The 26610-nt window shown below is 32.3% G+C and overlaps 2 protein-coding genes and 1 long non-coding RNA gene across 4 annotated transcripts; 2 read left to right on the forward strand and 1 right to left on the reverse strand.

The window, feature by feature from the left end:
* Nucleotides 1–248: 248 nt before the first annotated feature.
* Nucleotides 249–11007, reverse strand: LOC114744749 (calmodulin-binding transcription activator 2). Of its 2 annotated transcripts, XM_028932916.1 has the most exons (12): nucleotides 10850–11007; nucleotides 9564–9683; nucleotides 8736–8851; nucleotides 8463–8551; nucleotides 8087–8129; nucleotides 6892–7069; nucleotides 6007–6326; nucleotides 4284–4811; nucleotides 3041–3732; nucleotides 2084–2666; nucleotides 948–1268; nucleotides 249–635 (listed from the first exon to the last, which is right to left on the reverse strand). In XM_028932916.1, the coding sequence occupies exons 1-12, from the start codon at nucleotides 10887–10889 to the stop codon at nucleotides 522–524; spliced, it is 3144 nt and encodes a 1047-aa protein (XP_028788749.1). In that variant the 5' UTR covers nucleotides 10890–11007; the 3' UTR covers nucleotides 249–521. The 2 variants fall into 2 exon arrangements, with proteins under 2 accessions (XP_028788749.1, XP_028788756.1); XM_028932923.1 differs by lacking the exons at nucleotides 8087–8129; nucleotides 8463–8551; nucleotides 8736–8851; nucleotides 9564–9683; nucleotides 10850–11007 and adding an exon at nucleotides 7756–7760 and having other exon boundaries at nucleotides 6892–7001.
* Nucleotides 9590–25288, forward strand: LOC114744808 (uncharacterized). Its single transcript, XR_003740150.1, has 3 exons — nucleotides 9590–9668; nucleotides 24902–24916; nucleotides 25278–25288. It is a non-coding gene; the product is annotated as an uncharacterized LOC114744808 (long non-coding RNA).
* On the forward strand, nucleotides 21459–24541 carry LOC114744777 (alternative oxidase 3, mitochondrial-like). The gene is made up of 4 exons (XM_028932934.1): nucleotides 21459–21867; nucleotides 22000–22128; nucleotides 22868–23356; nucleotides 24360–24541. Exons 1-4 carry the CDS (start codon nucleotides 21556–21558, stop codon nucleotides 24417–24419), a joined length of 990 nt encoding a protein of 329 aa, XP_028788767.1. The 5' UTR covers nucleotides 21459–21555; the 3' UTR covers nucleotides 24420–24541.
* Nucleotides 25289–26610: the final 1322 nt, after the last annotated feature.

Raw genomic sequence — 26610 nt, forward strand, 5'->3', positions numbered from 1 at the left:
GCCATGTCACATTCCCCAGTCATAACGTCAAATATTGAGAGACAACTCGAAAACAACCCAATAATACTCGAGGGAATTTATTGCACCTAAGCCTGAATCCTCCACCAAAAAAAACAGAGAGAGAGTAGAAAAGAAAAGCTCATCAACGTACCGCTGTTAGCTCTAAAAATAAAATACACGCTTAAACAAAGTCCATTTCTTGACAAAATGCAATTATATACTGTATTATGTTGTTATCCCTTAACCAGTTTTTAAATAGAAATAGTCCTATCATATGAAACCAGGATCCATGAGATCATAGTACATCTCAATAGTGGACAATACCTGGACTTCTAAAAACTGAACCATATATGTGATAGTCTAATCATAGCCAGCCTTTGAACAACGTAATTTTGATCATATATATGTTTGTGTATATATAATATATATACAGCAACTGCTAGGACTTCCTCAATGCCAAATAAAGGCAATTCTGGCCACCTATATACAGTGGAGAGGATCAGAGTAGTGACCAGAAAGAATCAATCAAATGCTATAGGTATGAAATTTTCATCATCCAAGAGCATGTTAATATCAATAAGGTCCTCTACACCATCGACCGTCTCTTCTGAATTGATCACGTCCATATCGCATGCCTGTCAGAATTTAATAATAGCAGGAGATTTTTGTTAAAATAATAGTCGAAAGTCTCAAAGCAAAAGACCCTATAAAGCCTATTTAGTAACCCAGTTGCCCAATCTATTTGCATATCAGATAAAGTAGCTCCCTTGGAAAATTTTAAAAAAGTCATGAGCGGAAGCACCAAAGGAAGCCAAGATTACAATTCAATCCCATGAAACAAAGGAATGCCTGCATGGATGCCTCCCAGATATCAAATTAGCAAAAACAATTTTGCCAAAAATTATGATTTTAGGCTTCATATAAATGCTAAATGTTAAAAAGAATACCTTGGTTCGCCGGAAGTCCTCGACAACATTTAGCAAACGCCGGTACTGAGCCCGTGCCTCTGGATACTGAACCATAGACTTCACCCTCGTAAGTGCCTTTTGGAACCTTTCTTCACTTTGTTTCCTTCCTTCCTTGAGAACATCGTAATCATCCTCTTTCACAGTATCATTTTCTTGGTTGGGGATTTTATTGGCATCAGGTCGAAAGCCACGTAGACCACTGCCCTTGCGTCTCCACCGCAATATTACCTTCTCCAAAATTCCCACAGACCAGAGGACTGATTTATTCTGCTTCCTTACCTGGTGGCCTCTTACATGGGCCTTGACACCATGAAATTCAAGAATCAGACGAATGTACCGATTGTACAAGGGCCAACAACAGAAAAAATAACTCCCAGGAATCCAAACAACATTTCCTAAGTTGATTTTTGAAAATCAATAAATAAAGATAAGATAAATCCATAATAAGCTGACCCAAAAAATATCCATAATAAGCTGAACTATTCACAAACCATGAACAATGTGGATCAGGACTATATAAAACGCATGGAAAATATAACTAGCTAACTTATAAGCGCACTGGATAGCCTCTTTTCTTCTTTTTTTTTGGGCGGGGGGGTGCGGGGGAGGTGGGATTATGGGCATCAGAATAAACAAAGGGATAGGAGTATATCTCATCATCCTCCCTACTTTTTTCACTTCTCCATCCTTCTCTAAAACGAAATTTCATCTCATCAAAAATGAGTGCCACTGCAGCAGCAACCAAACCGTAAGTACTTTAGACAGCAGGTACAGAAAATACTTCAGCCCAATTAACATTCTACACTGTGGAGAGAATCCTCAATAATGATAACCACACATGACCCCAAATACAAAGTTGTGAGAAGGGGAAAGAAAGGTGCGGAAGTTACCCCTAAAATGCATAATTGTTTCGCACCCTTAGTTCTCAATTTTTACACAACCGAAATTATTTAACTCAACAATAGCTTTGTGACCATAATTCCCAGACAGGAAAAAGAATCAATTTAAATGGTGAGTCAAACAACTGTGAAAAATTTAATGAGAGAAATTCAATCATATTTAGACTGACGTATAAAACTTGTTGGGGGGGGGGGGGGAAGAATAGAACAACTGACCTGAATTTTAACAATTCTTTGACGAATTACTAGAAATTCCTTTCTTTTCTTCCAACCACGAAACTTCTTTTGTATCTGCACAGCAGCAGTATGGGCTAAATCATCTCCAAATCCAGCCTTGCATGCCTTAGAAGCTATAAGGGAAAGAGCCTGCTGATCTGACAGTCCAAACTCATCATCTTCAAACTGGGTTAACTGCTTCCTCTGAAATGACTGCATTCTGAATACTTGGTATATACGATCAGCCGCTTGCGTAGCATTACGAACAGCAGTAAGGGAATCCTTAAGGGAGAGGGTATCTGGCATATCACCGTTAAACCCCGGTGTTGCTGTTCGTTTTGAAATTGTCTGTACTTCTTCTACTTCTGAAGCTCTTTGCCCAACATCTCCCTTCTGATCATTCATTGTGAGGGTTGAAAGGTGGCTGGTTAATGAAGACTCTGCAAGGAAACCAGAGATTCCTTTGTGCCCATTGCTAGAAGCAAGATCTGCTGCTGTTCTTCCAGAGGGAAACGTTGGGGATGGATCTGTCAATGCTCCAGCATCTGCACCCAGGGAGACAAGTACAGCAACTGTCCGTTCCCTGAACATTTGAGGGTAAAATATTAAATACGGAGCCAATTTTCTTCATGTTGAGCACAACATCTTCGAGAAAGATTCTAGTATAAAGAAGAAAAATTATTTTCAATTAATGCTAAATGAAGAATGTCCTATATGTCCAACATCGTCAGCTTTAAACTGAAGAAAGCAATCACTTTTTCGGATGACTTTCAGCAAGCGAGTTTATTTTCAAAGGAGAACAATGTAAAGCCTGCACTAGAAAATTTTCAATTTGATGAAAATAGAGTAAAATCTTAGATGGGCAAAAATGTGTCTCACTTGCAAGCAAAAACCAGAGTTCTTAGCTCGATTCCTGTTAGGAAACGAACTATTTGCAACAAAATCCATACTACCAACCTGCCATACGATGCAGCCCAGTGCAGAGCTGTCCATCCATTCACGTCCCGGAAATTGATATTCAATCCTGCCGTAACGATTGGCATTATTGCCCAGTCATGCCGAAGAGCAGCTGCTAAATGAAGCACACCTTGCCCCTCTTCATCCAAAACATTTGGCCCTTTACCATCTTCAATTACTTTGCGAAGCAGCCAAGAGTACAGCTTCTCTTTAAGTTGCCCGTAAAATATTAACTCCTTCACCTTTTGCTGGGACGCATTCTTCTCTGACATCAGCTCTTCCCTGTCTGAGGAAGCCTCTTCCTCCTTTAACGCAATGAGCTTAAATATAGAGTTTCTTTTCACCATATCATTGTCAAAGTTGTAATTTGAAGGGAGCGCTGATTTTGAAGAAAGCAGCTTCTCTAGTCTCAGATGAAACCGTATCTCAGTTGAACTGTCGTAGAAATCTGAAACATCAACATTTTCAGCCAAGCTCTCTGTGTAATCAAATTCCCGCACTTCACTGCAAGCCAACCTATTGGAGCATGTTACATAGAAGGGAACCCGTCCAACCTTGAGAGATGGAGCTTGACAGCACAAAATTCCACTGGCAAGAACCTCGGCAGGAACCTCAACTTCCCCAAACATGCACGACCAGTTACAGTTCGCTACCTCTGTTTGACTCTTCAAAAATGTTCCAATGATCAAAACCTGCGTGATCATAGATAGTGTAAGTTGTCTGTCAAATTACAGCAGCGTTTTTATGATGTTGCACCAAAGATCCAAAGAGAAAAAGTTGAATCTATAGTGAAATATACAGAAAAATTTCCACAAATAAGATACAAAAAGCGATGAAATAGGAGCAAGAAAAAAGGTAAAAGATCATCCAGTAATACTTTAAAAGAGCACATATTAAACGACCAAAAAAAATAAAAAGAGAAGAAAATAAGAAGACTAGCACATACATTAAATGAATATGACCAGGACAACAGCAGCTAATATCTGAAGCAAAAGACTCAATGCATCTCATCCTCCATGAAATAAATGTATCAAATTCAATTTCAACGCCAAGAATACAGGAGGAGAAAAGACAGGAAACGAGAAATAGTATATAATGGGCCAAGGATGGCCAAAAAAAGGAGGGGAAAAAGCTAAAGTTATTTGCTTGAAATAAAATCTGGAATTCATATATATATATATATATATATATATATCCTTTCATTACTAATCTTTTCTGGATATATAAAAAATTTGAGCAGTACCTCTGTTTCCGATTCAGCATAAGCCCAGTTAGGTGAAAAATCATTTATGCTAAACAGCTGGTCCTGAGAGAGGGAGGGGCTCAATGAGGAATCATCTATCACATGCCCACATTCATCAGCGCTCCAAGAAATGCCAGGTGATGACTGCATATGGAGATCATCCACCTCTTCGAGTTCTTTAGTAATCCATCGAGAGAAGCTGTCAACTTTCTTTAGGCTTTCCTCCCCATCTAATAAGGACCGCCGCGTCACAGTCAAGGCATAATTAATACTTTCTTCTGTGGGACCTTCATTCCCAAAATTGTATTTCAGCAAAATTTGAGATTGAGTATCAGTATGCTGTTCTGGAAAGTTTTCCGGCACAGGCTCCTCTTTTTGCTGACAGTTAAAATTTAGAGAGCCAGAAGCAACATGGTCATGTGTTTCATGTTGCAGCAAACCATTGCTAAAGTCAGAGCCAAACTCCAAACCCAGCGATTGGGTTGTAAGCTCTTTCGACATCTGCCCTGGATTACTTTCAAAAGGGATCTGGATCAACAGTTCAAATAGCAAAATGAATAACACTAAAGTATGAAGCTTGCAGATATTGCACTTAAAAGATAATGGACGACCAAGCAAATAAATAGCTGCTACTCACCAAGATTCTTAACAACTAAGCAATTACTAGCTGATCCGGAAATCAGCTCATTATATGAAAAAAATCACAACTCTGCAACCTTAACAAAATCCCTGGGAGAATTTTATATTCTAGAGAGAACATACGCTGTGTTATAAATTTCAGACATTTTAAAATACCAAGCACCAACTCTCATGATTCCCTTCTTACTCTATGTCACCTTACTCTAGATATCCCTACACTCTTCCAAGAAAAAACAAAACAAAAACAAACAGTGCCATCCAAGCCAGAACCCTCCCAAGCACCATGCCATTCAACAATTATATGTTGACCTTCAAGGACGAATGAAACTACATAATAACCAGATGCCAACCACGTAATTGTGAAAATTAGATACCTTCCCACCATATAAGATGGCTCAATTCTGACTTAATGAAGGCATGCTTCTCATCTATCACCCATGGGGTAAATCTTCAACCCTTGGCCCAAATCGAAAATAAGAAATTGAAAGATTTTGTTGAAATTGTTCGTTTGGCAATTTCCTGAAAAGCTAATTATAGATTCTTCTCTGTCCATCAGAACAATCGGGTCCTTATGCTCTTTACTAAACTTGTTGAAGAGATAAAATATAACCAAAGTATATCTTTTTGATCAGAGGTTGAATCGATCATCAAAAGAAGAATTAGGCCTAAAATTAAAATACATTCTGGGAAAAGAAAACTTCCATTCAAGAGAAGCAAATGAAAGGCTTTCTTAAAAATTCTCATATATCAATATGTAAACTAGCAACCACGGAACTGTCCAAATTTTTTAGTTTAATTGAACAGACTGTTGTAATTGTGACATCAACCCTAGCAAATCTAGTAAACTTCTGACAAAAGAAATCAACCTGGAAATCGTGGCAAAGCCTATATCATGGCTCCAGAGTAGCCTATTGACAAAAAGGAAAGGCCTATCTAATTTTAACTATTGTTTTATGCGCTAAGATGCACACATTACCAGTATATCTGATCTACCAAATTTTACAGGATGAGTTCTCAATCCTAAACAATAAAGACTTCCAAGAAGATGCTATTGGCAGATATGGTATAAGCAAGCAGATAGTACCTGCCAATCTGATTGGAGGGTCTGAGAACTCCCAGCTGACCCGATGAGGACATTTTTTATGCCTAAAAGGTCACCCGGAACAGTATTTTCTTGTTCAAGAATGTTTCCTATTGAATTGGATGGGATGGAAGTAAATGACACAAGGGACGGATCAGTAGATAATCCATTTGTAAGTTGTTCAGAGCCATCGCCCCGCAAGGCCATTCCATTGGTTTTTCGGCCATCAATGAAAGAAGTACTAGCATCACTGCCTCCAGGTCTATCTTGCTGAACTTGTAAAAGATAGTCTGCTCCAGAAATCAATGTCTGTGCACGATCACCTGGAAAGATTCTCAAATGTTTTCAGATGTTAAATCTCAAATAGGCTCACACGATGAGTGATTAAATAACACGAGTCATCAATAATCAATTTAAGGGAGGCAAACACATAAAACTGCATGGTAACCTGAAAAGGGATGCGGGAGATATGAACTATTTGTACCAGCACCAATCTTGTCCATTGAAGGATTATTTGTCATACTTGGTTAAACATGAAATGAGCGCAACCCAGAACTTGCTTGGTAAATATCCTCTAACAGAAACTCAAAGCCAACCATTCAGGGGTTACAAGTGAATTGAGCTTCCCCATAACTTAACAATACGATTGACATATATAAACGCTATGTATTCTGTCATGTCTTATGAAGCTCTGACATAACATGTGCCTAATTTTGATTGGTAATATTTTACACAATTTTACTATTTCCAAATCACTTTCTCTAAGGTCCTCTGTCTTTTCAATTTTTATTTGAGCGTGTCTTGCATCTATGTTGGTGCATCATAAATCAGGTCATAAAGAATAAGCAAAAGATAGCCTTAAAAGTAAAGTTAAAAAAGAAGTGCTACCAGAGTCAGCATCTTCACATAAGGATGTCAAAGTGCTAGTTGGGCTCATGGAATCTGTACTTCTTGACGGCACGTTATTATAAGTTCTCGAAAAACCAGATGATGCAGAGCTGCCTCTTTGGGAATCTGATGAAACCTCATCAATATCTGGTTTTCCTCCAACACTTGTCTTATGACCCTGAGAGAATGGAACCCAAATTTATCTGCTAATACTTTATCAAACGTACAAATCAGTCAAGAACACAATCCTAATTTCCACTTTAGCCAATTTTACACGCTTTCTGATTGATTTCCACTTAGAGATTCTTGACCAATGTACAATATAGTGATAGAAAAAGGACTAAAAAGGGCTACACAGCTTTATCAGCTAAAGAAAACAGTATTAAAATCCCTTCCCGCTGGGCAAAAAATACAAGAGAACAATAAAATCCTTCCCACTCCCCTCTCCATTGAACCAAACAAACAGTATGGATTGGACTGTTATGTCAAATAAAGCACTAGATGCTTTAGACAGTGTCGTTGAGGTCAAAAGCAGTAGATGCTAGATTGGACTGTTATGTCAAATAAATCACTAGATGCTTTAGACAGTGTCGTTGAGGTCAAAAGCAGTAGATGCTGCCAAATAGGCAAAGATTTAAATAAACCAACCTGTTAATGGCTCTATGGTGGATTCACACAACACACAAGAACTCGATCACAAAATTTGAAAATTATAAGAACGTATTAAAAACTTTTAAAATGCAGAGGCCAATTTGAAACTAAGGAGAAACTACAGGTACTAACAAAGTAAATAAATCCTTCCATAACACGCTACTACTAATAGTAAAAGCACAGTGACATAATCCAAAGGAACACAGGTTCCACGATTTCATCAATATTCACATGATCTCCAACACTGGTTGGAACTTCAGCCACTTGACTATGAACGTGACCGAACAAAGTTACAATACTCATGAATCACTTGGCAAAGGATCAGCATTAAACATTTAAGTTACAGTTTTTAAACCTTAGAAAAACATTGGTTGCTTGGGTCTTTCAACTGTCCAAGAAAAACTCCTGCAACCCATTATTAACAATAACATATCCCAGGGTGAAATTTATATTGAAATAATAGATTTTAAAAAAAAAACTGTACCACAGGCAATAATAAACAAGAACAACAGTAAAAATAAAGAAAATTAAAAGAAATAAATACCTTAACTTCCAAGTAGTGTACGAAAACAATGTGCATCATATCCCTGCAGTAAACAAATCGATTATAAAACCATATTTTGATCAGTATATTCAGATCGCATCCACAGGATGCATATTCAATTTACTATGACCTGTCCCTAAATTTATGCTGAAAACTTCAAAATTTGCTCATATTTGAAACTCCAATAGCATGTTCACAGTTATCTACATGGTGAACCAAGACAACATAAAACCACAACTCTACAACTGCACTATTGCACCACCTACTAATCGGGGTCTAAGAGAAACTACCAAGTCAAAATAGACAAGCAGTCCGCCATGAACTGTAAATTAGAGAAACAACTAAAAAAATTGGCCAAAAATTAGTTCATACTCACTGTTCAAGCAGCCAATAGCTTCGCCTCTGGAAATTTTCATTTTCTTCTCCATGAGCATAGTAGCAATGTAATACATCAACACTTCCCACCTAATATTTGCTTGAAGGAAGTTAAACTTTAGTATAACATTGTATTAGGTTATGAGGACTTATTCTCTAACAAGATTATAATGACTGAAGAACAATTTGAGTTACCTTAGGGCTGCCTAGAAGATAAATTCTTGTCTGGACTAGATTAACCACAGACCAGGTTATAGGTAAATCAAAAGCTTACCTTCAACTTTTCATGAGCTTCCTTCACAGTCTTTCCATCCTTTTTCTTTCTCCAATTATGTCCATCCTTTCTAAAATACCTCAATACCTTCCTATCAAAAAGAAAAAGCGAACCACCTGCAATAGTGAATTATATGTCAAGCAGCAAACTCTTTTAGGGCATGATAAATAGTGAGTTATAAGATGTCCCTTGTGAATCTACAAAGAGATTATAAAGCTCATTTGAGTTAAAGAGTCTTGGCTATTTCTTATTCCATTTCTTTTCCCTACAACTGGGGAGGATCACTTGTCCACTGTCATTCCATTGTTCTCTCTTAAAGTCCCTTGTTTATCCAAAATTAAAAAAGACGTAAGCAGGTTGACTACAAACAAGAAGAAGGATTTCAGCCAGAAGAAGAACCAGAAACCACTAATAACATCATATGAACTACTCAACTTGACATATTGCTAAGCTGCATACTTTAGCATCCAAATTAATTTTTTGTTAATTTCCCCCTGCATTGCTTCTAATCATTGAAATTAAATATCTCAAGTTTACAGGAGTGGGAACCGAGAAACCTTCAATTTAACATAAATAGCAAATTTTGAAATACTACATAGCATCAAAAACAATTATCATTTGCTTGGTCATATATAAGGAGGGCAAGAAAGTGGTGGCCAAGCTCTAATGACGGCACCTATAGGGCTACCACTACCCTTTAATTCATTGAGAATCTTCAAAATCAGTTAGATTTGATATCCAGTCACAAACAATTTAACTCATCTAAACACGAATTGCTTACTTTATATGTAACAATCAATTAATCAGTAACAGATGCAGAAACCATACTTGGTGGCATGTTTGGAGGTTCTGATGTGATATGAAACATCCGATAATTACGAAGAATTTCACAAATTTCAGCAGGCCGCAACCAACGATGCTGGGCTTCAAATTGTAATTGCTGAATATCTGCATAGTGAAAACTTAGATTTAGCCATATATTGGTAATACCAGCGAGCTTTCAGATTTGAACAGAAACAAGTAAAACATAATGAGGAAAGCTGGGAGAACGAAAATTTTAATCAGAAATATAAAAACCAATTATTCATTAAATTCATGCTCAAATTTAAAAAAAAAAACAAAAACTAAAGAGCTACATATGGTAGGCCAAATCATCTTATTTGACCTCAATGTATCATCGTGAAAACTATCATTGCATGTTAATAACTTTGCTTCGTAGGTTCATAGTTTCAGCCATCAGGCCAGGCCTTGGTTATAATTTTCGCAAATGTAATTCCGATCAATCTTTCCTACAAGCCAATGAAGTTATTGAAGAATGCCTAGTAAGAATCACTACAAAAGGAATTTTGCATACTTTGTCTTTGCCCTTGATTCAGTTTCTCTCGTCGTAAAGGAACTGACATTGAGGAATTACTTTGTCGCCAGATTACAAAGTATGCCTCTCAAGAGTTTTGATCTTTATGGGTCAATCTATTCTTCCATCACCACTAGTGTCTGCCAAGCTTAAGGAATACTTTCCCCCATGACGTTATGGGTAGAGCAGTAAATAATACAGGGCAAGATACATTGGCCCCAGAGCTTTCAAAAAATTTGTTACCAGCTGCTTAATTCAGGAAGCTCGCTTAAAGTAAATGGACTCCTTATAGGCCATACATTCCGTAGGCACGCTTGAATCTGATGCAAATTAGCATCAGCCAGAATTCCCCCCCCCCCCCCCAAAAAAAAAAACGACATTCAACTTTCTTCAGCGCATTGATCTATTTTCTTCATTTGAACTAATCCATAATGCTGTCTAAATGAATTTAAGGACGCTTCTCCACCTCCAGAGTCTAATATATAAATTGAACTAATAGGGTTTGACCAGAAAGCAAAACTGCCTATGGCTTTCCCAACCTCGAACGGACCACACTAGAGCTCCAACCGCGAATGAGCACCGTTTGTAATCACTCCTCTATCGATTCGTCAAGTAAACATAACTCTAGGATCGAAAGTTGAAACAAAGGAAAGCCCCGCAATGAAAAATCCCAAAAACAAAAATGGGGAATCCAAGCGAAAATTGGGTAAAGATTATTAAAATGATTTTAAAGAAACAAAATAAAATAAAATAAACTGACCTAATCGAGGACCCAGCCCGTAAGAATCACGCTCCGCCATGGCCAAAAGACTGATTCACAGATCAACGCGGAGAAGGAGATGAATATGATGGATTCCGTTCCGTTTTTCTTTTCCTCTCTTTTTCCAGTCAGCTTCTCAAATCTCAAGTGACGTGCGAAAGTGAAAAATCAGAACCTGAAACCTTCGGAAATGGAACAAATACACGTCGAGGGCAAATTTCATTTAATTTTATTTTATTAGAAAAAGAAAAAAAAAAAATAGTGTTCAAGACCAGTGAATTCTGGACATTTGTTGTTTATCGGTTCCGTGAACCGTCCCTGTCTACGGATCCTGAGCTCATCAACCCATCAGATCTCTTAAAATATTCAAAAAATAAAAATTACAGTAAAAAACACTATTTTATTGACATGAATTCTAAACTTTAAAAGGGTGTTTGGCATTCTCAAAACCGCAGTTTCAGAAACATTTTTTCGCAAAATGAGGTAACCTCCCCCACATATTTACTTCGTAATCCGTAAAAACATTTCTGAAACCATGGTTTGGTTTCTATCCAAACACCCCCAAAATTACTTTTAGGCAAAAAGGGAGAAAATTGTTGAAAAATCCCAATTGCAAATTTATTATCCAAACATATATGAAATTTATTAAAATTGCAACCACCTGAGAACTCAGGTACCTAAATACTTCGGATGATAAATTTTGTTATAGGAGATTTTTCTTTTATTTAGCCCACTTTAAAATAAAATTTAAAAATGAGTACCAATTGAGAATAAAACTAAACTAAAAAAATAGCCAAATTTTTTAATGAAAAAAACGGTAGGAATAATAATTAATAATTTAATATGTGAAATAAAAAATAAATAAAAATCTCTAGTTTTCTTATTAATTAATTAATAATTAATTGGGTCAAAGATAAGGAAGCAGTCAAACGGTAACCCACCTGCCCAAGTTCGACAATTCCAAGTATCGCAGCAAAATACGATAAATAAATGAAAGAGACAAAGGCACTTAGCTGTTTTATTCTGCCTGCGCCAATAACAAACAAAATAAATAAAATTGTTTATGTCTTCGTGATTAATTATAAAAATTAACTTATTTGAATTTGTGTATTATGATTTTAAACGAATCTAGATCTAGATTTCATAACTTTTTTGAACATTCCAATCCTAATTCTAAATAATATATTATACCTTTAAATCCTATTCTGTCCATATCATCATATATTCCTGGTCAAAAATATCATCATATATCCTAATATATGCAAATAACGAATAACAAAAAAAATTATCATGCATTAAATTAAGGCTAGTAATAAAATAGAAGCAGTTAAATGTAATTATTAGGTCGTAAATGTAACTAAAAGGGAAATAATTGCTTAAATAATTATGCAGTATACTCTAATTAATTAGAAAATCCCAAATTGAATAAAATTTTTAATTAGATTATTACTGCTCAAAGAAATGTTGATATTCATGAATTTATATGAATGGTATCCTTTTTTGGTTTTTTTTTCGTTTTTGATAAAATGTAACATCTTTTTCCTCTTTCTTAAAAGCCAAACTCAAGGAAGTTGACGGATTCTTCTTCCATTATCCATTTGGATGACCAAAGTAAATAAGCTGAATAAAAGCAATGAAAATTTAACAGTTATAGAATATACTCTCCCTAATCTTAAATATAAAATTTGATAGATGAGTTTAATTAGGATGCTTGATGCACATTTATTTATTTAATGGACTTTTTAGGAAATAACAGTAAGGTTAAAATTAATACTAAAAAAATACTTTAACGGCATAATTTTCTTGAAAAAGTAATTCTTTAAGAAGAAAATTGTACCATAAAATACTTGTATGGTGATCGTATTTAAAAAAATATTTCAGGATAAACCATGAAATAATTTAGGATATGAGATACACTGGGTAAAATATTTAAAAGTGTTGAACATATCTTAACCCAAGTTTTTATCAAAAAGCTTGTTTCTAGTGCAAATGACAAAAAAAAATAGTTTAAGAAAAACAATACATATTTTTTATAAACAATTAGTTTAATTAATTTTCTTAATATCTATAAATTAGTATGCAACTCTTATACTAACTCCTATCTTTAATATAACAGTTAGTTTGATTTTTATTTTAATTCTAAATATAAGACTCCAATCTACTTTATCTCTCAGATTCACATATTTTCCAAATGTAGTCTTGTAGTAATGATAATTATAGCTAATATACTTAATTAGTAAAAATATTTTAAGAAAAACAACACATATTTATTATAAATAACTAATTTAAATAATTTTTTTAATCTACTCAAATTAATCAAGTATTTTTATGTTTAGCATGTAGTACATCAACCATAATTGGGTGAAGTGATAAATGATTCAGCAACATTTAGAAAACCAAAAAGGCGACATTTTAAAATAAAAATTGAAAAAAGAAACATGGGTTTCTAGAATACGGCAAACTTATCTAAAGCCCTCGTGAAGACCAATTCCATCGAGCTACAACTTCCTTTGACGTAAAGATATTTTCCAGGCAACCTATCAACTGGCATATGTTGTTGCTTTAAGTATTTCCTGAGTGAGTTTGTAATATTAATTTAGTTAACAAATGGAGGGTTGTTAATGAGTAGATTGATACCCCCTCCATCCTTTTTCAAAACAACAATTTCTGCTCTTATCCCTAAATATAAGTAATATTTGCAACTTGCTTAAATTTCTATAACAAATTTTTTATTTTACCTCTATTAATTACTTATTTTAATATTTAATATATTTATTATCTCATTTCTCTAACCATCATCTCTCTCAATCACACATTCTCTCTCTTTCATAATTCTCTTTATTATAATACTCCCTCCAATCCTAAATATAAGACATATTTTGTATGTGTAATTTTCACTACAAAATAGATTTTATATTTAGGACCAAAGTGTTTTTTTATTCTTTTTCTTGTACTCTCTCCTCATAAATAAGGGTATTTTAAAGAAAACTAATTTTTATCTATTTATTATTTTTAACTAACTTTTTTATCTAGATAATGGAGTCTTATATTGTTTATAAAAACAGACGAAGAGAGCATGATGTTTGAGAATAAAGAACATGTCCAGTTATTATTTGATTGGAGGTGATGGTAAGCACATAAAATTAAATATCCACTTACCACAAAAAAAAACCTAAATATTCACATATTGGCCAAAACTTTATTACTCAGCTGATACTATACACTTTCTTTTTTACTCTGACCGAACCAGATACTTCTTCCCCCCCCCCCCCAAGTAAACCAAACACTTCCTTTAACGCTCTCTTAAGTGGAAGATTCGAAACTTTTACGAAAAATATAATATATGCGTCAATTATGAAAAGAAATCATCATTAACCAAAAAAGAACACTGGAATAAAATTATGAAAAATACGCTTAACAAGCAGATTCGAAGTAGCTGAGGTTTTTAATTATCTAATTAGCTAGTTTACGTTTTTTTTCCCCAAATAATTTGTATGTAATTCTTATGTATTACAAGGAATGAAGACATGAGGGAATATTTATTTGTTTGTATTTAAAGATAATTTATGGTTTAAAATGTATAAAATGTCGTGTTTATTACTTATGATTTTTAAAAAAATTTGTGTAATATCTTACTATAATAATTATAATTTAAAAATATAATAATTTCATTATATATGGTTTATTCAAATTTTTCATGATCAAGGTAATAATCAATACGTCAAAATGTATATGTAATCATCAGTGTTAATCATACTATTCATAAATCACAAATGGTTTGACTCACTTCATAATATAGAATTCATTGTCTAGATTTCTTTTTAAAAAAATAATATCTATCAATTCAACCACACATTTATAATCGTGTCGGGTATGAACTCTTTGAAAGAAAAAAATCTGAAGCTTTGGGTGTGAAGTTTCCTTGATTTGGGAACGTAGGAATAAAAATGTCTACTTTTTGACGTAATGGATAAATTAAGAAAAAGAAATTAAGACTTAAAGGAGATTTCTACGTTGCTTTCACAAGCTGGCATGATAATATTATTTAAGCCTCTTGTTAACTCTGCATTGGCTTAAATTAAAAAAAGTCTTCTTTTTTTTTTTGGTGTGTAAAAAAAGTCATTTGCTTAAATGGAAAGAGGGTGTGTAATCTTGCCGTAACAAAAATTTAGGACTGTTGCCGTTGGATCGAATTTTATTAACAAAGATAATTTAGAGATGGAGAACAAAGTTTCATGCGAGAATTGTTATGGGATTTAAGAATATAAGATCTCAATCTACTTTATTCTCTAAATTTATCGGTTTTTTTATATAAAAGTTAGTTGAGAATTAAATTTGATAATAAATATAAGACCTCAATCTATTTTGTCTTCTCAAATTTATAATTCATTATTTAAAGTATCTATATTAATTATATGCATATTAGGAAGTTTTCATTTAAGGATAGTTATGATTAAAAGAGATACTTTGTAAAAAATCAAACTCTATTTATTACAAATAGCTAAATTAATTAATTTTATTAATTTACTTAAATTAATTGAGCAGTTTTTATATTAAAGATCATTAGTAACTTCTCTTATTTAGTCCATTGACAATTTGCAGTGGTCAATGCAATTAGAGCAACCTGCAACATTAATGTCCGTAACTAATCTTATAAAGAAGGTTTTGGGATGAAGTTGCCATTTACAATTTACATTAAGTAATTATGACTATTGCATATAATCAAATGAAGAAGGTTTTGGGATGAAGTGTGTTTTTCGGAAACTAGCTGAAAGTATTTTTAGATCGCAAACTATAGTTTGGTCTAAAAAAATTCAAACACTATATTTTTATTAAACCATAATTTGGCCTCAAAACCATAGTTCTGGGCAATAAATTATACACATATTAATTATTAATTAATTATATTTTATATATACCATTTATTATGTTAGCAATAAATATATTATTAACAAATATATTATTTTAAATAAAAATAAAATAAAAATATGTTTTATGTAATTATCATATTAATTTATATCTTTTTTTGCTGATTGGTATATGAAAAAAAGTGGTTATGATAACAGCTTTCTAAATACTCTCACTTTATCTAAATCATTTTTTTACAAAATTTATTCTCAAAATAATTTTTTTAAAAATTTATTTTCTAAACTATGATTTTGTTTTATCCAAACGCGCACTTGGTCTAATAAAATTATTTATACTTTTTTCTCTGAATAATGTTTTTGTTTGTTTCAAATTTAAAATATTGTCCCAAAATATTTTGTTCTAACTCGGGCCCATCAACATTTCTAAACTGGCTGGGCTGGGTCCGATTGAAAATTTTGGAAACAGCCAGGGCCATAAAAACTCTGGGCTAGGCTTCTCTCCGTTTCTTTTTTATTCCGCTGCCCCCCTGCCCCAAACACACAGCTCTCCACCCAGCCTTACCACTCTTCCTCCCCCCTTCGGGCCCCTTGTCCTTAAACACCTCATCAATGCTCCAGGACAATATAACAAAACCCGGAAAAAAAATGAAAAAAACGAAAAGGTAAACATACAGACATATCTTTGTTTCTATGGTCTTGATATAATTGATTTTATTGTTAACCCTTTCAGTTTTTCTCAATCATAAATATTAGTCCCTATACTCATAATCTATTAATTATGACTAATGTCAAGATGGATTATACAACATATAAGTTGCCAAAGAATTACCAAATGTAAAAAATATTACTACTTCTAGTCTTGAATATAAAAACTAAATAACCAATTTATAAATATTAAGAAAATTAGTTAAGTTAATTTTTTTTACCAGAATTAATTAAATTAGTTATTTGTAGCAAATAAATGTTGTTCGTCTTAAAATACCTTTTTTAATCATATTTATTAGAATAGAAACTATTCAACATGTGTAGTCTTGATATGAATTACTTTGGGTTATTTAAAATTATAAAAATGTTAAGCTGAATTTGAATCATCAAAGACTTTGGATGGTCTAGATTAAGATAAACATAATACTACCTCCGGTTCTAAATATAAAAACTATTCAAGATTTAATTTGATCATAAATATAAAATACTAATTCACTTTGTGACATGTATTTATTCATTCTTTTCTAAATAGTTGTTATTATGATTGTGCATATTAAGAGGTTTTTATTTTAAAGAGCATTATTAACAAAGATTGAAAGTAGTAGTAATATTTTTTACATTTGATTTTTTTTTTGGCAACTTATATGTTGTATAATCCATATTTACATTAGTCATAATTAACAAATCATGAGTATAGGATATTTATGATTGAGAAAAACTGATAAGAGTTAACAATAAAATCAATTTTATCAAGATAATAGAAATAAAGATACGCATGAGGGTATACCTTTTTTTTTCTTTTTTTTTTGGGTTTTTTAATTTTGTCCCTGGGACATAGTCATAGTTGACGTGTTTAAGAAGAAAGAGGGAGGAAGATGCAACGTGGCAAGGCTTGGTGGAGAGTTGAGAAAGAATGAAAATAAAAATAAAAAAGGGCAGCGGTCGGGAAGGGAAGCGAAAAGGAGAGAGGCCTAATCCAAAAAATCTGCACCAATTTTAACAGAACATAATTTGTCACCTGACAAATTAAAATTCAAATCTTTATTAAGAGAATTGTCAACTTTTAGTATTCAACAGTAGCACAAATAATATTTCATCCAATAAGAAGATATCTATAATTAGGAAGGAAAAAAAAACTTGTGATTAGGCCCGGGTGATAAGTTCAGAAATTGAGTTTTTTTAAGTGAAAATTGAAAAAAACCATGAAAATTAGGAGATTGCAAATCAGGTATTTTATCAAAAATTTGTTGCAATTTACAATCCAGTTATTATCAAAACCTATGATAGTTTTGTAACAGGTCCAACTCGTGATTTTGCAATTTTTATGGTTTTTTTTTTGCGATTTTCTTTTTTTCAACACGGAATCTGTAAAAGAAATTGGCTTTCTCTTGTATATTTTAAAAAAAATAGCTCTCTCTTTTTGCTGTCCTCTCTTTTTTTTTTCCGGTGGATTTCAGTTTTCATTTGAAAAGAAAAAAGACGATTTAAAGCTAAGATAATTTTTTTATTTCCAATTTTTGACTTTTTTCGAATTTGAATCTTATCATTCGGATATTTTTTTTTGTCAATTTTTTTTAATAAAAGTCTATCCAAATGCATTAGCATGGATAAAAGTTACTTTTGCAAATGTTAATTTAAGTAAGTGCCAAATTTTTTTTTTGTTGAGTTACTCAAATACTGTGCAGAAGCAAACCCAGTGGCGTTTTGCACTAAGGGTGTGCTTGCTATTTACATTAGCGAGCCCCAAACGGACTGCAAAAATTAACTTTCAACTTAAAATTCATGTTTGTATGGGGAGAAAATTACACACAGATTTTATTTATCTAAAGTCCCACAAAATGTCAAAATTATTGACAGATCTCAGGGGAACTTAGAGTAATATATTCTATTTGTAAAATGACCTTACTGCCTCTCACATTCCAATTTCACATTTGCTCTATTATTGTGCTTTACAACCCCAACGGTAACTATTAACAACTTAATGAGAAGGTGTTAATAACCTAAGTAGTATCCGTTAACAACTTACTTTATAAGATCACATAACCTCCACATAAGAGTAAATTGTAACCAAATAGTATAATATAATAACTTTAACACTAAAATGAGAAGCTTTTCGAAGCCATTAAAAACTTTAACTAAATCTACTAGGATTATAGCAAAATTTTAATGCGGAGATTTATTGAACACCTCAACTATGAGTATTAATAATCTAAGGAGAACTGTTAACAACCTTAGTTAGTTATAGTTAGAGTTTATATTATCCTATAAAGTCAGTTGTTAACAGACACTGCTAAGGTTGTTAACAGTTCTCCTTAGGTTATTAATATTCACCGTTGAGGTTGTCAATGAATTTCGACATTAAAATTTTGCTATAATCCTATTGAGTTTAGTTAAAATTCTTAATGATTTCAAAAAGCTTCCCATTTTACTGTTAAAGTTGTTGTATTATACTATTTGTTATAATTTACTCTTATGTGGAGGTTATGTGATCCTATAAAGTAAGTTGTTAACAGATACTGTTTAGGTTGTCAACACTTTCTTATTGGGTTGTTAATAGTCGCTGTTGAGATTGTAAAACGCAATGACAGAACAAATGTGAATTTGAAATGTGAGGGGCAGTAACATCATTTTACAAATAGAATATTTTACTCTAAGGTCCCTTGAACCTGTCAGTAATTTTAACATTTCGTGAGACCTTAGATAAATAAAATCTCGTTTGTGGGATCTGTACGTAATTTTCCCTTATATGGGCGATGTAAGTAAATGGGCTTTATGCTCTAAAGTGACTAATTTTTTTTTTTTTTTCTAAAGTATAACTATCCTCCTATTAGAGACAATCCTATTCAAAATATTGTCGGGCACTAAATGTGAGTACTTCTTTCAGCGATGATTCGAACTTTAATTCGTCACGTTGTGAGAGACTAACCTTTATTGGACCTAACCCCCAGTGGTAAAGTGACTAATTTTTTACATGCTATACTTTTTTTTGGTAAACTTTAATTTTTTTTTGGTAAACTACATGCTATACATTTTGTTTCTTTTGCTTTCTGCACCATAAGATTGGAGTCCTCATGAGTGAGTGAGAGACTGCTTTTACTTATCCCTTGAGTTGGTTCCAAAATTAATGAAGCCGTTTTTTTAAAATATATCTATCATTCAATATTCATTATTATTCAGATAATATTTATAAAATTGAGGAAAAATTGAGAAAAATTTTTGTTAATAATTTAATTGGTAAGAAGTCACTAATAAATTTTTATACACATTGAATATCCACACTATGCAAATTTTATACACACACGTTTATATTTTGATTTAGATTCTTCTCACCAATTATATTTTCAATAAGAGAATTTTCCCCCAATTTTTTTAGTATTTTCAGATTTTTCTCAGTAATACAAATTAACAATGTGCCTTTTGTATACGAGTTAACAGTACTAACAAAGCAAAATTAAATTATTTCATTAAAAGGAAAAACAGGTAAATACTAAATTGAAAATTGAGAGAGAATATAGATTTAGATACTTTGTGAAATGGTTTTCCCTTTTATATTTATAACTTTTAATTTTAATATTTCTCTTAAAATTATCTACATATTACTATAATATACATATATAGTATTTAATATTTCACATTTTTTTAATTGATTATCTAAACAAATTTTAACTTACTAAATTGACTTTTCTACAAAAATCAATTCAAATAAAAATATAACCCAAACATACCCTAAACCAATAACCATTCGACGCGCCCCAACCTCATCAATCGCAAGTTCGCAGCATCTTTACCATTCCTGTTCCCAATTTCCCATTGATGGGGAGTCAGCGCAGCCCGAAAAGTCAATTCAAATGTCTTGACTTTTCAAACGTTACGAGCAGCATTTTTGGCCGCGAGCATACCCCATGGCAGCACTTTTGACCAATTGCAATTTTGTTTTGATTGAATTGACCTGATCACCACATTATGCGCGTTTCCCCAGCACCAGGAAACTTCTAGTAAGCTTGCTCCTTCATCATGATGATAATTTCATTAAAAAAATATTTCTTAATTTTTAATGAAATACTCTATCTGATTATAAATATAAGGATTAGATAAGAAATTCTGAAATTCATATAAATTAAAAATAATTAAGCAATTTAATTGTTTATAAAAAAAATACGTGTTACTTATTCTAAAACATCTGTTCTTTTAATAATTATATTATAAACTTTTGTAATTAATGTATGCAATTAATAAAAATAATCTTAAAGAAGACAAATGTGAAAGATAAAAGAGATTAGAGGGCCGATTACTCTCTTTTGAAAATAGAAAAATTACAAGGATGTTATCAAAAAATACTTTGGGAAATTGTGTTTTGGCCATCACTAATTTCTAAAAATGTAAAAATGCGCCATGGACTCGCTGGAAAATAAATGAAATGGTGTCTATTTTTCTATTAAGAGAACTATATATCAATATTTTTCGTGGGAACTATATCTCAGCTGTAAATCATATTCGATTTATCATAAACCCTTTGTTCTATATTATATTAATTATTCCTTCCAATCCTAAATATAAAACTCATTTTATAGAGTGAATTATACTATAAAATATGTTTTATATTTAGGATTAGAGGAATATTTTATTTAATCACACAGGATATAAACATAATTTCATAGTCAAGTCAACTTTTCATATTTTCCGTTTTATTTTTATCAAAAATTGAGGGCAAGAGAAAAATAATCGATTGAATCCATTCTGGATTCATCCTGCTATAGCGAAACAACGAAGCCAACCCACCACGTGCGCTTTCAGGGTGGCACACTAGTAATAGTATTACATTTCATTTGATCCCAGCCGTCGAATGATTCAAATTAAGACCCATCAAACGGCTCACCCATCTCGGAACAGTCCAGATGATCTCGACACCTTCGCCAGGCGTTTTTTTTTTTTTTTTTTTAAAGTAATTGAGCATCTCTTCCTTCCTTCCTTCAATAATGGAGGCTCTTCTCCATCCCACCAAATGGTAAATAAAAAATGGACTACGTAAAGGAATCATTATTCCCAACTTTCTATATAAAGGTCTCCATTATTTCTAAGTGGCTCATCACAATCATATAGTAGGTCAACAAACACTTCATCATCATCATCATCATGAAGCACTTTCTGGTGAAATCTGTGGTGGCGCGAGTTCTGGTCTCCGGCGGATCCCAGAACTTTACCCGCCATATTGTGACAGCATCATCGGCGCCGGAGCTGAAACTCCGCCATCTCTATGGCTACTGGCCGAGGATGTCGTCGACCTTGGCGGCGTCTCCGGCTGAGAAGCAGCCGCAGCAGCAGGAGAGAACGGTATCGGAGAAGAAGCAGGAGAACGGAAACGGCGCCGTTTCAAGCTACTGGGGGATTTCCCGACCGAAGATTAAAAGAGACGACGGGACTGAGTGGCCTTGGAACTGTTTCGCGGTACTATATAGTTAACGACAATTATTTGATTGATATTTACATCTGTAAACTTTGTTGTTTTTAAGTATAAAACAGTGATTAATTGAGTAATTAACTAAGAATGATTAGTAATTATGTGTGTTTGTTTGGCAGCCATGGGACACTTACCATGCAGATTTGTCGATCGATATAACAAAGCATCATGTGCCTACTACTTTCGGGGACAAACTTGCTTTCAGGACAGTGAAATTCCTTAATGTTCTATCACATCTGTATTTTAAGGTTTGTGCTCTTTTTCCTGTCTCAGTATATACATATATATGTAGTTGTCTTTTATATCCCAGTTTAGAGAGGCAAGTTGATCAGATCTCAATTTGAGAAGTATAAGCATTCCATCCTCATATAATAATGCCGCAGCCAAGTAGTACTAATAACTAGGCATGTTTTCCCATGTTACTACACGACAACTAAGGAGCCGGATCTACATATGACTTGTGAATAGTTTTTCTGGGATCCAATGAATTTAAACACACAAACATGTCAATATGCTAGATTCGAGGTTTCTAATGTGCCTCTCTTTATTACTTTATATAATTCCCCAACCTCTTAAATGTCTCTATCCATTTCCTTTTTCTTTTAACCATACATTCTATATAAAAAGAATGACATTTTGATATTTTATTATGATGAAATGTTTGGTTTTAAATTTTTATGATTTTTAAAAAAATTAAAACCGTGTAATTTTAAAATATTTTTTTAAAAAAATTATTAAAAAAATCCAAACCGCACCATTTTATCACTAAATGTTACTGATTTTACATAGAATTTAATAATTAAGCAACAAAATTTAAAAAAAAATTTGGGAAGTTAGAGGTATTGTAAAAGGCATTAAAGGGAGACACATTAGAAGCTCAAAACCCGTCAATACTGATTTAAAGCATAATATCTCATCTATGACAACTTATTAGAATAATTATTGGACTTGCTATAATGCTGATGAAGTGAATAATGAAATTTTCAGGAGCGATACGGGTGCCACGCTATGATGCTAGAAACGATCGCGGGGGTGCCGGGGATGGTGGGAGGGATGATGCTGCACCTGAAGTCACTGAGGAAGTTCCAGCACAGCGGAGGGTGGATCAAGGCTCTCCTAGAAGAAGCAGAGAACGAGAGGATGCACTTAATGACAATGGCGGAGCTGGTAAAGCCAAGCTGGCACGAGAGGCTACTGGTGATTACAGCACAGGGAGTGTTCTTCAATGCCTTCTTCCTGTTCTACGTGATATCCCCAAAAGTGGCTCACAGGTTCGTTGGGTACTTGGAGGAGGAAGCTGTGAATTCTTATACTGAGCATTTGATGGCCATTGAAAGTGGGAAGGTGGAGAATGTTCCTGCTCCTGCCATTGCTATTGATTATTGGAGGCTTCCTAAGGATGCCACTCTTAAAGACGTTGTTACTGTTATCCGTGCTGACGAAGCTCACCATCGTGATGTCAATCACTTTGCTTCTGTAAGTCTTCTTTTGTCCATCTCTTCACTACCCTTCTCCTTTCCTCTCATTTCTGAGAGATCTGGTTTTGAGGAACTAGAGTCAGTGATGTTTTGTTTGGAACTACTTAATATCAGCACTTATTATTATAGGTAAATACTGGCTCTAGTCATTAACATAGAAGCTATAGATAATTAATTTGAAGATATTAAGAAAATTAGTTAAGTTAGTTATTTGTTATATATGTGTTGATTTCGGAAACTATCCTCTTCAATTATGTACATTGGATGATTAGAATTATTTCTTCGGTAGGAACACCTTGCAATTAATAGGAATATTTTTGAAAAAGATGGAAAATAAAATCGATTAGGATCTTATATTTAAGATAAAATCTAACCTTTCATTGGCTCTTCAATTAAGAGTTAGGGGTGATCTTATAAGTATTTTTATGTAAACTAAGACAAAACTACCTTCATATACTTACATTTTATATTAAGAATTACGATTAAAAAAAGCTGCTTTTGAAATTTTCAATCACCGTTCCAAACAAGCATTTAAAAAACTGTGTTGAATTGGGTATTTGGTACTTTGGGGTGTTATCTAGATCTTGAATTTTTTTTGACAAATAAGATGTACAAATTACAAATATTGAAGTTCGTTTTAGGAGTAATTTTTATTTAAATTTCTTATTTACAACTAAGGTTTTTATATTTACTATTGTTTGAATTTCTATATATTTGCAACCCAGAATTTCCTCAGCAATATTTTCTGAGACCTACCATTATTAAATTAATCTTTTGGGACCCATGTGTTATTTGTCCTTTCCTAAAAAATGTGAACTTTTTTCCTGAATAAAATATATAGATTTTATAATATATACTCTTTCTTAGTGAAAGGTACTGGGGACTTGCTGTGATCAATTTTATAATTTATATGTTAAAAAATAGAGTCTATTATAATATTTCTTGTTAGGATTAGGTTTCCTTTCGTGTTAATGTTATCGTTTTTTTTTTTTGGTTAACAGGATATACAATATCAAGGAAAGGAATTGAGAGAGGCACCAGCTCCCCTTGGCTATCATTGAGTATTTTTTTCCCCAAATTACCCCTTTTATTTTTTTTTCACGTTAATTAAATGATGTATCATGTGTAGAGTTGTTGGTTGTTGATGATTGATTATCAATAACAAATGTACCTTAAATCTCTTTAGGAAAAAAAAATCAAACATTCAAAACATGTCTTTTACGGTTTTACCATGCATGCCCTGATAATTAGGGGAAATTGCTGGGAAAAAAAAATCTACATTATAAAATTTATTGTCCAAAAATATTTTAGGACTCTAGTGTTTGAACGGGTGTTACTAATTTTTAACCAGTCCAATTCTTTTTTATTTATGGGCAACATATTTTCAATTCAATTATGTGCAAATATATTTCATTTTACATACAGTTGAATATCAGCTGCATACATACAGTTGAAAAACTTGTACTTGTTAAAAATATGTTGTACTTTTACCTAAATTCTTAAATAAATTTTAGATGCTCTAGGCAATAAATTTTGTAATAAGGATTTTCAGCAAATTGTTTTGGCCAAATTTCAGCAAATTAAATTTTCAAGACTCTGACAATAAACTTTAAAATGAATTATTTATTTATTTTTCAAATCAATATATAAGTGTAGATCCATTGCTTGGACATCGTTATTATAATTACAAAAGAAAGTTGGCCAAAAAAAAAACTGGAAAAGAAATACTATGTTGGAGTTCAAAGAACAGAAGGGAGAATTTCACAAAAAAAGTTTAAAATTATTAAATTTTAAGTCATAAGAATATTTTACTAAGTTTTGATAATAATGAGTTTACAAATAATAACACATTTTTGTAAAAATTTCTTATTTGAAATTTAGTAATTTTAATTTTTTTTTTAGATTCTCCCAAAAAAAAGGAATTTGAAGAGGATTAAAAAAATTGGTGTTTGCTTCGTTGTTAATTATGAAGAACATGCCTAATCAACCAGAAAAGAAGTAGTTGATTTTCACATAAATAAATAAAGGTTAATACAAATTTCGCTCATTCAAGTTCGCTTTCATTTTGGTTTTAATTTTTTAAGTTTTAAATCATAAATTTTAGTGTCTTAAGTCTTTTTCCCATTTAAAATATTAGTCCTCATAATTCAATAAAAAGTTGAACTATTTTGCTTCTTAAAGAATCAAAACTTATAGTTTGAAATTTGAGAAACTAAAACCAAAATGAAGGCAAACTTAAAGATGTTTTATAAAACATTTTTAAAGTAAGTTATAAAAACTAATAAATTTCATTAAATGTGGTTTTTTTGGGCCAGGCATTAAATATGGTTAGGAACGTTACATCTTGAAATACAAGTAGAAATTTCAGAAAATACCTTTGTGATCCTCGAAAGTATTGAGTAAATCATTCTTTTTCCAAAACATCTTATATTATAAAATGGGAGACTGCTCCAAAAAAAATTGATTAAATATAAGTCCTTTTACCATATAAATTTGTTGTTTCATTTTATAAATTTGTTTAGAAATTCAAAATTTTCCCCAAAATTTTTTCTTATCATGCCCTTAGATATTGAAACAATCTTAATTTATTCAAGAAAATACTTAGGGGCAAGTTTCACAATGCAGCTAATATTTCAGAATGTGGAGTGGCTACAGGCATTATAATTCACTTCTATTTTAAATCAGGCTCTATGGTTTATTTTGTTTAAATTGAATCCTCATTATTTAATCCAGTAATGTTTTTTCTGGTGTAATTTAATCTAGTAATTTAATTCTTAAACCGTATGAAATTCATTTATAAAGATGCGCAAGTGTTAAAACGACGTTAAATAAAATGAATTTTTTTTGACAAATTTCATAAAATTGTTAAAATTAAAATTAATGAATTTTATACTTAAAGATAAATGTTTATAAATTAAAATTAACTGAGCATTCTTAAGTCTAGTCCAATTTTTAAGATGGGGATTACAGATCTAAAACTACGAATTTGTTTTGTTAAATGAAAAATAACAAATAAAAATATTGCGTTGTTTTTGTATCAATATTTTTTTATTACTATTTTTTAATAAACACATATATTTTTTATTGGAGTCAATCTTACTTAAGGTTTCAATGTAAATATTACTAGCCCTGATCCTAAATATAAGAGTTAATTAACTAATTTGAGTATATTAAAAAAATAAATTAAATTAGTTATTTGTAATAAATATGTATTGTCTTTTTTAAAATATACTCTCCAGTTCAAATATAAGC

The sequence above is a fragment of the Neltuma alba genome, unplaced genomic scaffold (genome assembly GCF_004799145.2).
Source record: "Neltuma alba isolate B1F8T4 unplaced genomic scaffold, ASM479914v2 tig00000747_pilon, whole genome shotgun sequence".
NCBI lineage: Eukaryota > Viridiplantae > Streptophyta > Magnoliopsida > Fabales > Fabaceae > Neltuma > Neltuma alba.